We start from the raw sequence: 15,211 nt of genomic DNA, 5'->3' as shown, positions 1-15,211 counted from the left end.
GATTGCAATATTGCTGGACTGTGTATGACAGAGTGAGTTAGCCACTGTAAGGTCTGCAGTTGACCGAGTTAATGCTGTGTTCGTCACAGTGGTTAGTGCTCTCATGGAGTCACTAACATCAAACTGTGATTTCGTCAGTGCAACTGCAGTTGTGTATGTAAAAGTTGAAACAATTAGAGCAGTGATGGTGGTGGTTCCATTATTGAGAGATTTCCTTAATCAAAAAGGAAGAAATATTGTATCTTCTGGCAGGTGAGTCAGTACCATTTGTGATGCTAATAAAATGAGTGATTACTATAGTAATTCGTCATTACCAAGCATTCCTCTGCCGCCTGGGATTATGTAATTAAAACAGTCTGGGGAACACAAGCACTTCCTATAAAGTGACTATGTTGGCATTTAAGGGAAGGCAGGTCAGGGTCCCCTTTAAAAGCCCTGTTTATTGTGTGGCTGCTTGCTTCAGGATGTAACACAGCTTGGCAACATCCTACCTCTGTCCACCCCCCAAAACAGTCTAGAACAGCTGCTTCAGCTGTGCGTGGTGGACTGGTTTGGGGACAGCCTTATGGCTGTGCAGCACCGGGTCTCGGGTTATTCTTCAGCCAATGGTGACGGAGAACTCCATGCCAACAGTTGGTTCAGTTCGGAGGTTTGAAGGGAAGAATGCATACTGGTTAAATGACCTTACCTCCCTGGCGGACATGCTGAGCACAGTGGAATGGCTTCCTCCACAGGGAGCTTGCTGCACACTGAACCCTTGGAGGGTGGGGGGGAAGTGGGGAAAGTAAAGGGGATGCTCCTAGAGGGGCAGCTTTTTATCACATTAATTCTAATAGGGCAGGCATAGCTTGAAGGCTGCCAGGCTTCTTTGAGTTGATAGCCCTGCACGGTGACTTTGGAGTTGAGTTAAACTTGGGCAGAGTTAGTCTAGTTGCTTTTGGTTGCTTTTGTCTCCCAGGCTTATTACAGATATTGATTTCCCGTTGAGGCCTCACATGATCTGTTGCCTGTGGATAATTTTAATATGACTGGGTTGTGTGTAGTCAGCAAGGGGGAAAGGGAACCCTGAAAAGAGCAAAACTTGAAGCCGAATTCTGCCATCCTCGTTACAGTGACTAATACTCTGCTGTGCATTAAGCCCCTGCCTTCGGGGGGTTATTCAGGGGCCAGATCCCTGAAGAACATTTCAACCGTAACAGCGATGACAAATTGAACCTTGTTTTCCAAATGCTTTCTCAGCAAACACGGGTTGTAGCCTGCTGCTTAGGCAGTCCTGATCTCTTGGCAGCCTAGTGGAAGGTTTACATCATTACCAGGGATCGGGGCCACTTTGACTTTTTAGCTGCTTTGATGGTCTAACTCGAGCCAACGCACTGTAGGAAATAGCCTTCCTTTGGGCAAAGGGGAGGAGTTACATGCAGATGGACTAGCTGAGTTAAGTCTCTCTCATTGCTAGTCCCTCGGACTGTGAGAGAAGAGGCAGATTCCTGCCTGTTGTTGGTGTTTGGAGCCTGCTCATGAGGAGAAACTGCTGCATAAAGCCCATTTGGCCCCCTTCAGACAGGACACATCTCCTTTTTACTCCACCAGCACCTAGAAGAAGGAAATTCCATGTCTATAGGGAGTGGCTGAGACTCTGGCCAGACCCCATCAGAGTCCACTTTGTTAGAAATCAAAGGGAGGAAGTGCTGGCTCCAGCAGGTACAGCTTCCTTAACAGTGTCAAAAGAGAGCGGGCTGATGGTGATCAGGGAAAGAGTAAGGCCTGTCAGGTACGAAGAAGCGGGGTCTGCTGACCCATTCCTTGTTGGTCAGTATGCTGGGTGCTTTGCACTACACAGAAGAAGTCAATGTAGACTTCTATGTAATAAGGGTCCAGTCTTATAATGCTGACCTTCCCCAACCTTGATGGGGTTGAAGAGGCTGAACAGTAAGTACTGGGTGTCAGTGACGTCCCATAAACTGTAAATGCTTTACGTCACAAAGCTCAGCTTTGGAACACTTGTCTGTATGCAGCCATTGTTGGCCTGCAAGTGTCAGTGTCTCCATTTTACACACAGCTGCTTGCACACAGGCGCTGGCTGAGATTTCTGTGTGTAGCTGGTAATAGTAAGTAGCTGTTGTGATTTGAACAAGGGACTTGATGGGCCCTTTGGGGGTGTGATTAATTGGCTTTAGCTAAAGAGTAATGGGATGCTGCATTTAAAGCCCTCTTCTAAATCAGGGTTAATGTGATTTCATTTGTCTCTGACAGGCTAGCAATAATGGCTAACGTGGAAAAGCAGAGACATGCACATATGTCTCTTTCAGAGCTAGTCTGTACTAAACTGTTATCTCCCTCTCCAGAGCAATCCTTGTGCTATGGAAATGAAGCCTGTTCTGACTGATCAAGGAGATTAGTTAGATGAGAACCAGAATGTGGGATAGGGGATCTGCTTCTCCCACAACTAGGACATGTGCATTGCTGCTGCTATCAGTAACTATACCCATAACACTGGTGTTTCTGTGGGAGAGAACTTAAATCACTTGGCATGAGAAGTGGAGCGAATTCATAACTGGAACTCCAGTGTACAGGATGGGATGCAAGCAAACAGCTGTAGTGCTAAGCCATTCATCATTATGACACCCCTCTTCATCCTTGCAAGCTACGCTGGGAGAGCCTGAATACAAGAGCCACCTCTGGTGACAGTTGTGATGGTGGCTTTTGTGGCACATGGACACCTGTCTAGCACAGTAGACAGACTCTATTACACACTTGCCGTGGACCACTTGACCAGTGGCAGTGAGTCTCAGCAATCCACCCAATTGCTTATTTCAATCATATTTCCTTAATAGGTTTATTCAGTGGCTGCATATGCAGAGTTTGGCATTTCTGTCTCATCTGGTGCAGGAGACTCTTCTTGAACAGTGTGGTGTGTGTGATCAGTTCTTGAGACACAATATCCTCTGTTTAACCAGCTAACACTTCATGCATATGTATTGTTCTGGGCCACCTATTTCCCTGGAAGCTTTCATGTATAAGTATTTGTTGGGCTTTGACTCCTTGTTAGCCATTTTAATTAAACTCACATAGTGAATGTCCTTGCCGCTTGAATGAGGCCTTAGTGTGTCTGGCTTGATATTTCATTCCAGAGGTACTGAGTTCTGGTGCATTTTATGGATGCGTGGGAAGCCTGAAGACAAGGATACTTCCGTATCTTCTGGAAGTAAAAACTGCATTACCGCGTCTCTATTCTCCCCAACAGAATGCTTTCCTGCCCAAAGCTTTGTCAGCACTTGGCAGCTCTTTGGTGCCTAAATCAATATGCTTCTCCTGATTATTTTGGGTTTAAGGAAAACTCAGCAAAGTCTCCCCCCCCCCCAAATCTCCCTTAAAAGTAAGTTAAGAGGATGGACAGTGAATATCATGCACAGCAAATGGCAGTGACACTGCGTAGTGACAAGTAGTATAATACACTTCGAGCAGAATCAGATGGTATTTATAGAGTAAGTCAGAGCTTGGGTTTAGTCCAGCTCTAACCACTGTGGTGGTCTGCTATTGAAGAAAGGTAAAATAATCTCCCAACTGTACCATTGCTGTAACAAGTGTAGAATGGGGGTATCAGTGTAACCAGTTACAGACTGGCAGTTTGAGTTTAAGGAGGCACTTACCAAAATGAAACTAAGTCAATCTAGCAATCCATCTTGTGATGGCAGCTCCTGTTGTGAGGAGGGGTGTGTTGGGGGAGGGGGGAGGGGAGAGAGATAACCTGGAATAAATTAATCTAGATATTCAGCATTTGAGTGAAATCCCAAGTCCCACTCTTGCCAACTGTTTGGTGGGGTGGCCTCTCTGTAGCAGCAGAAATCTTCAGCTTGCTAATGGCACGAACAGGCACCACTTAGCCTTTTATAGAGAAGTGCAGCGAGGCTCCTAATTGTAAAACACAGGTACAAACGTGCTGCAGTATTCCCCCTAGATGCAAGCAGTGAGAATATGCTAGAAAAGACTTCTTGTGAATTATATATAATTCACAAGAAGTCTTTTGATACAGATATTTTGATAACTTTAAAAATATCTATATATAAAATATAATTACATTTTTTATAAACTTTTAGCCCCAATTCAGAGGGGCTTATTTAACTCACCCATTAAAAGCCTAGAAGGCACTTTGGGTGCCTTAAAGTAATCTGAAATCCTTTTGGTGTGTAGTGTTAGAATCAGGGGCAGGTATTTTGGTTTTTTGCATGCTGTTCCCTACTCTATGGCCTGATCCAAACCCCTTTAACATGAACAGGAGTGTTCCTCTTGACTTCAGTGGGCTTTGGATCAGGCTATTAATTAAAAAAAACTAAACCCTTCAATCAAAAATGGAATAAAATAAATGAAATACTCTCCTCTCCCAGTCCTACTCTTTAGTCTTATAATGCTTACCGTTAGATCGTTCTCTCTCCTTGAAACCTACCCCTGGCATAATGCCTCCAAATCACTCCCATCTGGCATTTGTTTTGGCAAGTGCTGAGCTGAGACTTCTCCCTCTTCCTCCCCACTAAGCTCTGTTCACTGTTACCTCTTTTTCCCCCACTCCATTCATCTGTGTTGTCTTCCTATCTGACACCAAGACTGTGTGCTGTCTGTACAACACCTGGCAGCATGGACTGTAGGGCCAGGACTGGAATGACTAAGCACTGCTAGAATACAGATAATACAGACACACTCTTCCCAATTCATCAGTTACCCAACTTTTGATAAGTAAAAGGTAAAAGGGGAAGATTTTCTTCACTGTGTTGGCAAATTAAGGTTAGGCATTGCTCATGAGTTCAGAACGCTCCAGTAGCTCCTGTTTGTAGAAAAACATGACCTAGTCATACATCAGATGCTTTTGAAAAGTTGTTTTAAGGATCTATTTTTAACAATGTTTTCAAAGATAGTCAACATGCTGTCAAAATTTAAGATCCACAGACAGTTAAATGTTACATTCAAAAATATCTGCAGTACCAGATGTTTGGATTCACATTTAGGCCAAGCACGGCTGCTTTTTTTAATGTGGGAAAGAACAAAGTGAACATTTGAGTAATGTAAATCCTACAATTATGTTATCTTTTAAGTTGCAAATCTCAGATTATAAATACAGAACATGAAATTACTGTAATTTGCTGAAGTAATGTTCCCCTGGTTGGCAGCATCCATTGTCTGAGAAATAAGAAAATGGCAAGGATTTACAGTGTGAACCTGGAAAGAGGTGTGTACAGAAAGGGAAAGTAGATAAGAGTTCCCAAATACACTGTAAAAAGGTCAGATCAATACCAACTGCAGTGGACAAAAGCGTAGGTAACATCCAGCCTACACCCCTCAACCCTCTGGCACTAACAGAGGGTGCAGCATAAGCCAAAGATCCAGAATGAAGACGTGAAAAATAGCGAGGGATTGTTTATTTTATAAGAATAAATATTTTCTTTAAGTCTCCGTTTCTTGATATGGCATTTTCTGCTCTAACCAGGTTAGACAGTTGTAATGAGAGCAGTGGGTATAGAGAATGTAATTGAATTTGGATGTAAAAGGAGAGCTCTTCCACTTTGGGTCAAATTCAGAGATGCAAGTAGTTTAGTACCTTTCTGGATTTTGCTTGTATGAAGGGGGGCGGAATATAATATTGGGTTTCTGGTTCCATAATCCAAAGTGCAGAGAGATTTTTGGGGCAGAAGAATATTGGCCTTGGGGGAAAATCTTTGTCTATCATGGGACTGCTCATAGATCAATGTGTGGCTTTGTGTAACTGTACACATCACCTTCCATCCTGCAGGATCCCAAAGCATTCTACAAATGTGCGTAACAAAATAGGAAAACAGACTAAAACATCTACTGCTGCATGCACATTTACAGTTCACACAGCAGCACTCATGGTACAGAGCGTACAGTAAATTCTGGGTTTCTCTCAGAATCTTGGTCTAGTGCTTAATCAGAGATACTGAGAGTTCTCCTATGAATGTCTCATTGACTAGAAGAGGAATGGCACAAATACTTCTGCTCCGCACTTAGTCAAAGATCCCCACAATGCTGTCAGGAACGTGGATTAATATTGTTTGTTCTGAGAAGCATAGGTGCTGGAACTAGGGTGCTGGGGGCACTGCCGCATCCCCTGGCTTGAAGTGGTTTCCATTATATACAGGATTTACAGGTTCAGTGGCTTTCAGCATCCCCACTATACAAATTGTTCCAGCAGCGCTGCTGAGAAGCTTGCAGATACTGAGGTGGGGAAATAAAGGTGTTAAACCTCCATGCTACTCCCTGAACTGTCCATATTTGGTAGAAAAACTATTGTTTGAAGAAAAATGCAATTTTATTACTTTATAGCTCATATCCTGTGCTTTGAAGCAGTAAAAGGAGCTGGAGAGGATGTCACCGTTTTCGCATGCTTGCAGCGCTGTGCTATTTTTAGTAACCGTTAGATATTCTGTCAGTGGAATCTTACAATGTGCTCTGCTTTAGGCCAAGCAGGGCTAAATCTTAGTGGAATAAAATGACATATTTAATAAACTGTACTTGGCAGACTTGCCTTGTGTTAGTGAATCTTTAAGCTATTTATAGCATCTTACATACAATAGAATATGATAAATGCAGCCTGTATAAAACAGCTTGCTTATCCACAGAAGGTGAGTTCCCTTCACCAGACATCCAGACCGCCGTGAAGAATGAATGGTCCGACTTCACTATTACTTTAGCTCTCATTTCTCGAAAGAAGGGGGAACGTGCTTTAAATGCCTTAATCTGTGGGAAGGTATTGTAGGAAATGTACATGTAAATGTTGTAGGAAATGTCTTGTACCTGCTGCACTGTTAGTACAGATAGGGTGGCAGCAGGTTTCTGCTAGAGAAGGGGCTGGTACCACTGCCTCTCAATGTTGCCTGACACCTTCCATTACAAGACTCTGTTTCCAGGTGCTTATAACTTTTGAGCAAACTGTAGCTGTTCGGGCTGAAATTTGGCATGCCCTGTGTGTGCCCCAGGCTGAATGTCCCCCTGTGAGTTGGGGGAGAATTGGGACTGGCTGGGCAAAGAGTCTGAAGCAAGGAGCCAGAAGGGAGGAGCTGGGGATGTGCTTAGGGGATACTGAGTGAATGAGAAGCCTGGGGAGGAAGTGTTGGATTAGAGGGGAGGGGAAAGGAGAGACCGATTGGGCCGGGAGCTGGGAGTGGAGGCCTGGGACTGGGTAGGCAAGGAGAATGGGACTGGCACAAGGAGCTGGGAAGAGACTGGAGAGGTTTGAGGGGAGGGTGCAGGAGGGATCAAGCTTGGCAGGAAAGGGCAGAAGTCTGTGTCCTAGAGCACATTCCCCACTAGAGCCTGAAATGGAACCCAAAATTCCTGAGTGTCTCCATTCCTCTGCTATTAAAAATATCTGTGAGACCCAGTGGCAGTGTCTCCTCTCCCAGTAGTGCTGGTACACAAAGGGGGCGACAGCCTACTACTGCTATCAGTTACTCAGCTCAGGTGGCAGAGGTCTGTGCAGTGGATCTATAGGTTCCAACCCTGCTGATGAACCATGTTGGTGTGTCAGTATGATTCCACATGAAGGAATTTGTTTGTTTTTTTTTCAGTTTGCTTTTTAAAAAATCCACGAAATCTGATGCAAAAACTGTTAAAAGAACAGTATTAAGCTTACACAATCAAACACTCAAAATTTAGGAGATGCAAGAATTAAGGTTGCCTCACTAAGTGCACAGGGTGGATGGTGCTTACTCCAGTGAGCAGATATTCAGTATCTTGTTTTATCCTCATGATTCAGTGTGCGCACCTTATTTATTGTGTAGTATTCAAGCCCTGCTCTGAAGTCAGAATTATCAGTTTCATCAAGGGTTTTTTGTATGGCACTCATCATTATAGTATCTGAGTTCTTGGCAAACACTTACCTTCACAACACCACCATGAGGCGAGGGGGTGGTATTATCCTCATGTTACAGATGGGGAATTGAGGGAATTCTCAAGGGAATGAGGTTAAAAGAGAGACCTAAGGATCTGAGCTTGGTGCCCCAGAGTTTGGTTCTGCAACTCCTTCAATGTGCAGGAGTCTCAGCCACCAGTGGCAACCTTCTTTTAGTGGAAACGCTGTTAGGCCTTTCCTGGGCGCGGTGTGTTTGAAAAGCTTCCTAGTGGAAGGGATGTGTTGGATGAAATTAAATGAGCAGGAATGGAATTTTGGTAGAAATCCATTGGGAACAATTTATTTTAAGCACCAGCATCTGGAAAGACTGTAAGTGGTTGCAGAGCAGTCAGCATCTGCAGGAAGGAAGAAATGTCCTGGAACTGAGCATGAGGAGCACTGGGATTGGGGGTGGGCGTGTCGGGGCGGGGGGGGTGATGTCTGAAAAGGTACAGTTCATTTTACTTCATTACTTGATTTCCCTCTCTATTAGTATACACTGGACAGCAGAAAACTGAGCAGTTCTGCTGAATTCCCTGTAAGGTTAGGGGAGTTTGCACTTCAAACAGTGTGCATTGCTAGCTGTTATTCCATTCTATCATCATAAACCATTCAGTTGTGAGACAGCAAGCTTTTCAGGTCAGGAGATCTCTGCAGGTGTTTCTACAGGGCCTAGCTCAGTGGGATCAAGGTAATACAAATAATTCCTTATCCTCTGTCCCCAGAGTCGGAGGATGCCAGTGTGTCCGTGTCCAAAGCAGAGCACAGCCGTGACCGTTGGTAATTGGTCTCTGGCAAAAGGATTGCGCCCTTAAGTTTCCGGTTGTTTTGTAGTTTTATCCCAAAATGAGCATGCAGCACAGTGCTGACTCTCACAAAATACCTTAGACAAAGATCCTCCATGTTTATTGGTCCATCTTTCTGTCTGTCATTTGGTTCACATGGTTATTCTGCCGGCAGTGACTCGAAGATTCAGCTTGGATTACCTGAAAAATTTTCTCTGCCCGTTCTTTGCAGTACTGTACAACTGGGTCACAAATCTGTCATCTGATTGTGTGAAAACATGAAGTAAAAGGCATAAATTACCCGACTTGCAGATAAACAGCAGATTGATAGTTTCATTTTCGCATCCATTGGGTATAGTGGGAATAAGAGCTTTTGAGGTGAAGTGCAGGTTACCTTTGATTGAAGACTGTGCTAAATATATTTCAGGATGCTCAGTACCGCTTTTTTTTTTTTTTTTTTTTTTTGCCTCTGCCTTTTAACAAAACCGCGACAGTATTTTTAGCAATTGATGGCTGTGAAACCTGCAATTTATGATTTAAAGACTATATGTCCTTGTAGCATATTCTAGGACAGACCATTTGCTTCTGAATATCCCTGGTGTATGCAGACATCGGAGCAGTGCTTAGAGAAGCTGGGTGGTGGTCTGCCTTTATCACCACAGAATGGAGCCCTACAGGTCACATTTGATATGAGTTGAATTAATAAAATAAACTGTAATCCATTAGCAGGGTGGGGTCTCCTTTGCATCTCTGTTCTTTTCAATCACAGACTCTGTTGCTGTTATAAGCCGTGTTGTCAGGCCAAAAGGCTACGTAATAAGGTGTCTGTAATGGCTAAACATTGGGTAGACAAGCAAATGATCAGTGCTTCCTTCACTTGTTTTTTGCGAGTGTAATGAACAATCCCTCAGCCCGTGAAAGGCAACAGAGACTGTGTTCTTAACATATTAGATTTCTGATAACTGGGGAGCAGTATACAACTATGCCACATGAGACCTTAAAGCTTGAACTGCTTAGTAATGAAGTCTAAGCTTGATCTGCACTACAGTGTTAGGTCGACAAAAGGCAACTTACTTCAACCTAATTATGTCAGTGTCTACACTGCAGCCTTGCTCCCTCTGATGTAAGCGCCCTATTAAAGTGACATAACTCCATCTCCACGAGAGGTGTAAGGCTTATGTCGATGTAGGAGGGCGATGCAGTAGCCGGGTAGACACTGCGGGATACTTACATTGGCTGTGGGCTGTCATTCTTGTCAATTTCATGGCTCCATACTAGAGCTGTGAAATTGATAAGAAAGCCTGGTGGGGCAGGGGCTCCAGCTAGAGCCAGTCTGCCCCCAGACTCCTCCCTCCCAGCTGGGCTGCCTCCCAGGGGCCTAGCTCCCCGTTCCCCTTGGGAACCCAGACACACTGAGGCTCCCGGCTGGGAGCCTGGGGCCTGTCCCCCGAGGCTCTTAGCTCCTCACCGGGAGCACCGCAGCTGCCAGGGTTCTCTGCTCCCTGCCAGGAGCATGGCTGCCCCTCTCTGGTCCCTGCTGGGTGGCTGCCGGGCTCGTGGGGACAGGAGCAGAGAACCCCAGCGGCTGCAGTTCTCCTGGCGGGGGCCAGGGAGCCCAGGCAACAGCCTGGCAGGAAGCCAGGAGCCTCAGGGCAGCCCCTACACCGCCCCTTTAAGTCAATGGAAGTGCACCAGCGACAGGAGGGCAGTGTGGACGTGAACCACGCAGTAATTGCTGTGGTGGCTGTAAGTCAACCTAACCTAGGTTAACTTAAGTTTTTAGTGCAGACGTGCGCTACATGCAGAGTATAACCGGCTGTGGAATGCCCTTGCTGACCTGCTTCACAACCCAGTACCATCCTTTCATTTGAATCCCTCTTGGACAGTCATGCCTTGTGGGATCCCTGCAATAAAGGGGTCAGTGACGCAGTTTATAGATATTTATTATAATGTACCTGTGCCTTCAGGCTGGCTGGCTGTGGGGGGCGTATTCCTGTTATCCTGATTCCTTGTCAATCCATCCTTTCTAGGGTTTGTCAACCATACACATTGCTTCGTGGCTACACTGACAATTTAAGTGCCTGTGGGCAGGGGCCATGCCAGTCGGTTACTTCTGTGAAGTGTCTAGTTGGTACAGTAGTCTCTTAATAAACGATGCAGAGATGCTAGTGAGTATATTCCCAAAGCCAAGTGTATGTTGGCCTCTTTGGAGGACAGACTGTAAAAGTTTAGTTAGTGGAATTTCTATTGCTCACATCTTCCTCATTTCAAATCAAACCCAAACCCAACCCTGGTCAGCTTTTCCCAGCATCTCAGTGGAGAGGAGAGCGCAGTCTGCTGCCCTTTGTGCCCCAGAGAGACGACCCCCTCCACTCGAGTGAGTTTAGCTTCCTGCAGAATGGGGGTAGAGTGAATGCCCGTTCAGAGTGCAGGAAACCATGGCAGTAGCTAACTCTTCATTTACAATTTGTCCTCTTTGAAATGTATCTTGCTGTTGTTTTTCAGAAGAACCTTGAGTTGAGGAATGTCACCCTGTCTTCAGTTTGATCACTAATCTGTAATTCTCCCCTTGCAGGTGTCACTATGAAGTTAATGGATGAGGTAGCTGGCATTGTAGCTGCTCGCCATTGTAAGACCAACATTGTCACAGCTTCTGTGGATGCTATTAACTTCCATGAGAAGATCAAAAAAGGTAAAGGACCAGCCCTAAGCATAAGGGGATAAGCCGCTCCTTAAATGTTTTGGACGTTCTTAGTGTTGCATTGAAGCACCGTCATGACACCTGTGTCTGGTTGCTAGGGAGCCAAGTGAAGGGAAAGCCCAGTCTGTGGCCAGAGAAACGAGACTGAGACAGGCAGACCGGGTTGGAGAAATCAGTCTGGTGCTGCACCCTAGCTGCTAGACTGGTCCCAGTGGATTTGATTTGGTAAAACTGAGCCAAAATGTTCATCTTGAAATATTATCCCACTCCATTGGATTCCAAGGCCATAATAGGTAATCTATACATGCGTAGGGATGGCGTCCCTGTCACAAGGAGCGGTAATGGTCATTCTGACTACTTGTTGTCAGATAAAAACAGTTCATAGAAATGTTTCAGGCAGACAATATATGTTTTATCTACTTGAGAAAAGAGAACTTCATTAACCATAGTTATCAAATTAACTTGTGTCTCGTGTTCCTGGTGTGTTTCCTGTTTATAAAAATAGTCAACGAGGAAACCCAGTCTCCCAACCACACTGCAGTACTCCTGTGGGCAAGTTCCGGTTCTAGGGATATGGATGCTGGAGGCAGAGCTCTGTGGGCATTCTGTTCAGACAGGCCCCCCAACCTTTTGGGCACTTGGGCTTACATAAGCATTTATGAAGTTGTTTCCCCCTTGCCGTGTGGGGAGTCAGGCTTGCAGCATTTCTTGACCTGAGGTGAAAGCATGCCGCAGAAAAAGACTAAATGAGCCGGTTTCCCTCTCATTTACATGCATGCAACCCAATCTGCTTGAATGGAGCAGCACATGTGGGTTTAAAAGCAAGCAGAATATCTGCGGTATGAGCTTGGTATGGGCTCCCTAGACGACTTAACATTTAGTTCATGCGGTTCGGTTCCCATCTTGCACACAGCAGGTACTCCCTGCCAGTGCTAAACTAAAGGAAACGAACGCCTGACATCGTGCAGTTTTGTTACAAATTACCTAAATAAATGACACTGCTAAATGCACCATGAAGTACGTATTCAGTCAGAATCAGTGAAATTCTGTGTCTGCCTAACACTCACCTTTGCTGTCTAAAATTGACAACCCTGGATATTCTTTATTGCTGCACAGGCTGTCAAGGCCTCAGTGTGACCAGTCCCCCCCAAGTTGCAGACTTTGTTGTTGTTTGGGATAACTGAGATTTTGAGTTGTCACTTCAGGACACACATTTTTACCAAAATCTGATTTGCTGACATAAAACGATGTATAAGCTCATTGACTGTCCAACCTGGTATAGGGGTGAAGGGAGTAGGTGATATTCATCCATATGGATGCATCCAATGAAGTGAGCTGTAGCTCGCGAAAGCTCATGCTCAGATAAATTGGTTAGTCTCTAAGGTGCCACAAGTCCTCCTTTTCTTTTTGCGAATACAGACTAACACAGTTGTTACTCTGAATTCTGCCTTCTGTTACTTTGGAAATGAGTGCTGGATATTTGCACCATTAATTTGCAGCAGTGGGTGAGGTAATATCTTGTGTTGGACCAGCTTCTGTTCGTGAACGAGACAGGCTTTTGAGCCACACAGAGCTCTTCTTCAGGTCTGGGAAGGGTACTCCCAGCATCAGTGCTACATGCAAGGTGGAACAGATTGTTTAGCATGGGTAGTTAACACATTCTTAGGGGTCATTCAGGGTTAACCCTGCAGCCACAGGACAAAAAGGGAGGCTAGTGGGTTACAGATTGTTGTGTAATATGCAATAAATCCAGTGTCTTTATTAATACCATGATTTTTAGTGTCTAGCCCAGTTGAGTTTAAGGTTCCCAAGCTTATTGTTAGCTCATTTGTAAAAGTAGTTGGCCTACGTTGTTGTTGGTCTGTAAGTGAAATGGAATCCCAAAGTTGGAGGGATCCAGTTTCTTTACCGTGTATAAGTGTTGGTCGTGAGCCCTTCATATCTTACTCTGAACTGGTAGAGAGACAAGGTGGGGGAGGTAATATCTTTTACTGGACCAACTTCTGTTGGTGAGAGGGACAAGCTTTTGAGACACACAAAGCTCTTCAGGTCTGAGCTGGTGGGGAATTTCAGAAAATTACATAATGGCTGAAATACCAGCTTCTCAAAATTCCAGCTCAGAGGGGCATGATTAATGTCAGCATTAATCTATAATTATGCAGCTCCCTCAGTGAGCAGAGAAACTGCACATTCAAAAACAAGTAATGAAATCAAAATCTTTTTTTCTAGTAGCCTTGATTTTTACAACCATTTTAGAATGTATAGAGTGCAGATGGTAAACTTAATGTGATTTGTTCTTGTTAGAAAATATTCCATCCATAGCAAAATTTTATCCAGCTGCTCAGAAGAGACAGGATGTTTTTAGGGTTCTAGCCAAAATGAGTTTTTAAAATATCCTGCAATAAAAACAATGCAGAGAAACCCAATGTTGTGCTTTAAAAATGAGTGGAAAGGAACATGCGATAGCCAGTAAACTCATGTCATTAGAGTATGATTTGGCTAAAGTTACATCCCAGGGAAAGTTTGCAGATGCCTTCAGACTGAATTTACACAGCGTGCTGGGGTTTTTAAAGGAAATCTTTATGAATACAAACTTCAAGAGAGTAAGGAACTTTCTCCAGCAATTAATTTTAAAAATCAGGATTGTAATAGGATTCTTCCTCCAACAGGAGCTGCTTTGGACACAGACTGTTTTCAGTGCAGAAAAGTAATTTTGGAGACAAACTCAAGCAAATCTTTGTTTTAAAAGCTAATAAAATTGAAGTCCTAACTAGCACCAGTAGAGTCCAAATTATGAAGTCTTTACTCATTTCTGAAACCAAAACTCCATCGCCTGAGTAAAGACTTGGGGATTTGGCGTAACAAATGAGTGTGTCCATCAAAGTCTGCCCAGAGTTTGTATGAGACCCTAATTTAGATAGCATTTTTTTGGTGTGACCGGAAAGGTCCTATCACCAATGTGTGTGTCACCTACAAGTTCTCCCCCTACCAAATGAAGGTCAGACAGAAGCGAATAGGGAACTATTTATCCCTTCACGTAACACAAGAACCGGGGTCATTCAGTGAAATTAATAGGCGGCAAGTTTTTAAAACAGACATAAGGAAGCATTTCACATAATGCACAGTCAACATATAGAACTTGTTGCTAGTGAACATTGTGAAGGCCAAAAATGTATGTGGGTTCAAAAAAATTATATAAGTTCCTGGAGGATAGGTCCATCAGTGGCACCAAGATTATCAGGGATGTAGCCCTATGCTCTGGGTGTCCCTAAACCTCTGACTGCCGGAAGCTGGGACTGGACGTCCGGATGGATCACTCGATGATAATTGCTCTGTTCTGTTCATTGGCTCTGAAACGTCTGGTATCATCCTGTCTCCCAACAGTGGCTACTGAGCTAGATGGACCATTGGACTAACCCAGTATGGCCATTCTTATGTTAACGTACACTTCTACATCTGAATGGAAGTGGCCGAATAATCTACCTCTCTCCCCAAAATGTGGGCAAATTAACATTTTTAGGTTGGTACATTGTGATTTGTTGGTGCCAACTGAACATGTGGTTTCTTGGATTTTAGTAATTGATGTGTCAAATCAGAAGGGAAACGAGGACTTCTACTGTAGCTCCTTTCATTGAGTAATGTCCTTAAATAACAAAGTATAAAACACCTCCCAAGTTGCCAACTGGCTGTCTTTCCCTCTCTCTAACTCAAGGGTTTCATGTTGAGTGCATGACCCATCCAATCAGCAGCACCCTCAGGACTCTCATGAAAATGAAAAGAAGCTCTTATTTAACCTCCCACAAAACCCAGGCCTAAGCTTACAGG

At 44.3% G+C, this 15,211-nt stretch overlaps 1 protein-coding gene across 2 annotated transcripts in view; it reads left to right on the top strand.

Moving 5' to 3' along the window:
• ACOT7 (acyl-CoA thioesterase 7) overlaps positions 1 to 15,211 on the top strand; it is a 112,191-nt gene that overhangs the window by 64,478 nt on the left and 32,502 nt on the right. For both annotated transcript variants that reach the window (XM_077837414.1, XM_077837415.1), the window contains exon 7: positions 11,261 to 11,377. In XM_077837414.1, the coding sequence (XP_077693540.1) occupies positions 11,261 to 11,377 (117 nt within the window). The remainder of the gene's footprint in view (positions 1 to 11,260; positions 11,378 to 15,211) is intronic.

Source organism: Eretmochelys imbricata, chromosome 18 (assembly GCF_965152235.1).
Source record: "Eretmochelys imbricata isolate rEreImb1 chromosome 18, rEreImb1.hap1, whole genome shotgun sequence".
Lineage (NCBI taxonomy): Eukaryota > Metazoa > Chordata > Testudines > Cheloniidae > Eretmochelys > Eretmochelys imbricata.
Note: the sequence above shows the minus strand (reverse complement) of the source record. Positions and strands in the feature narration are given on the sequence as shown.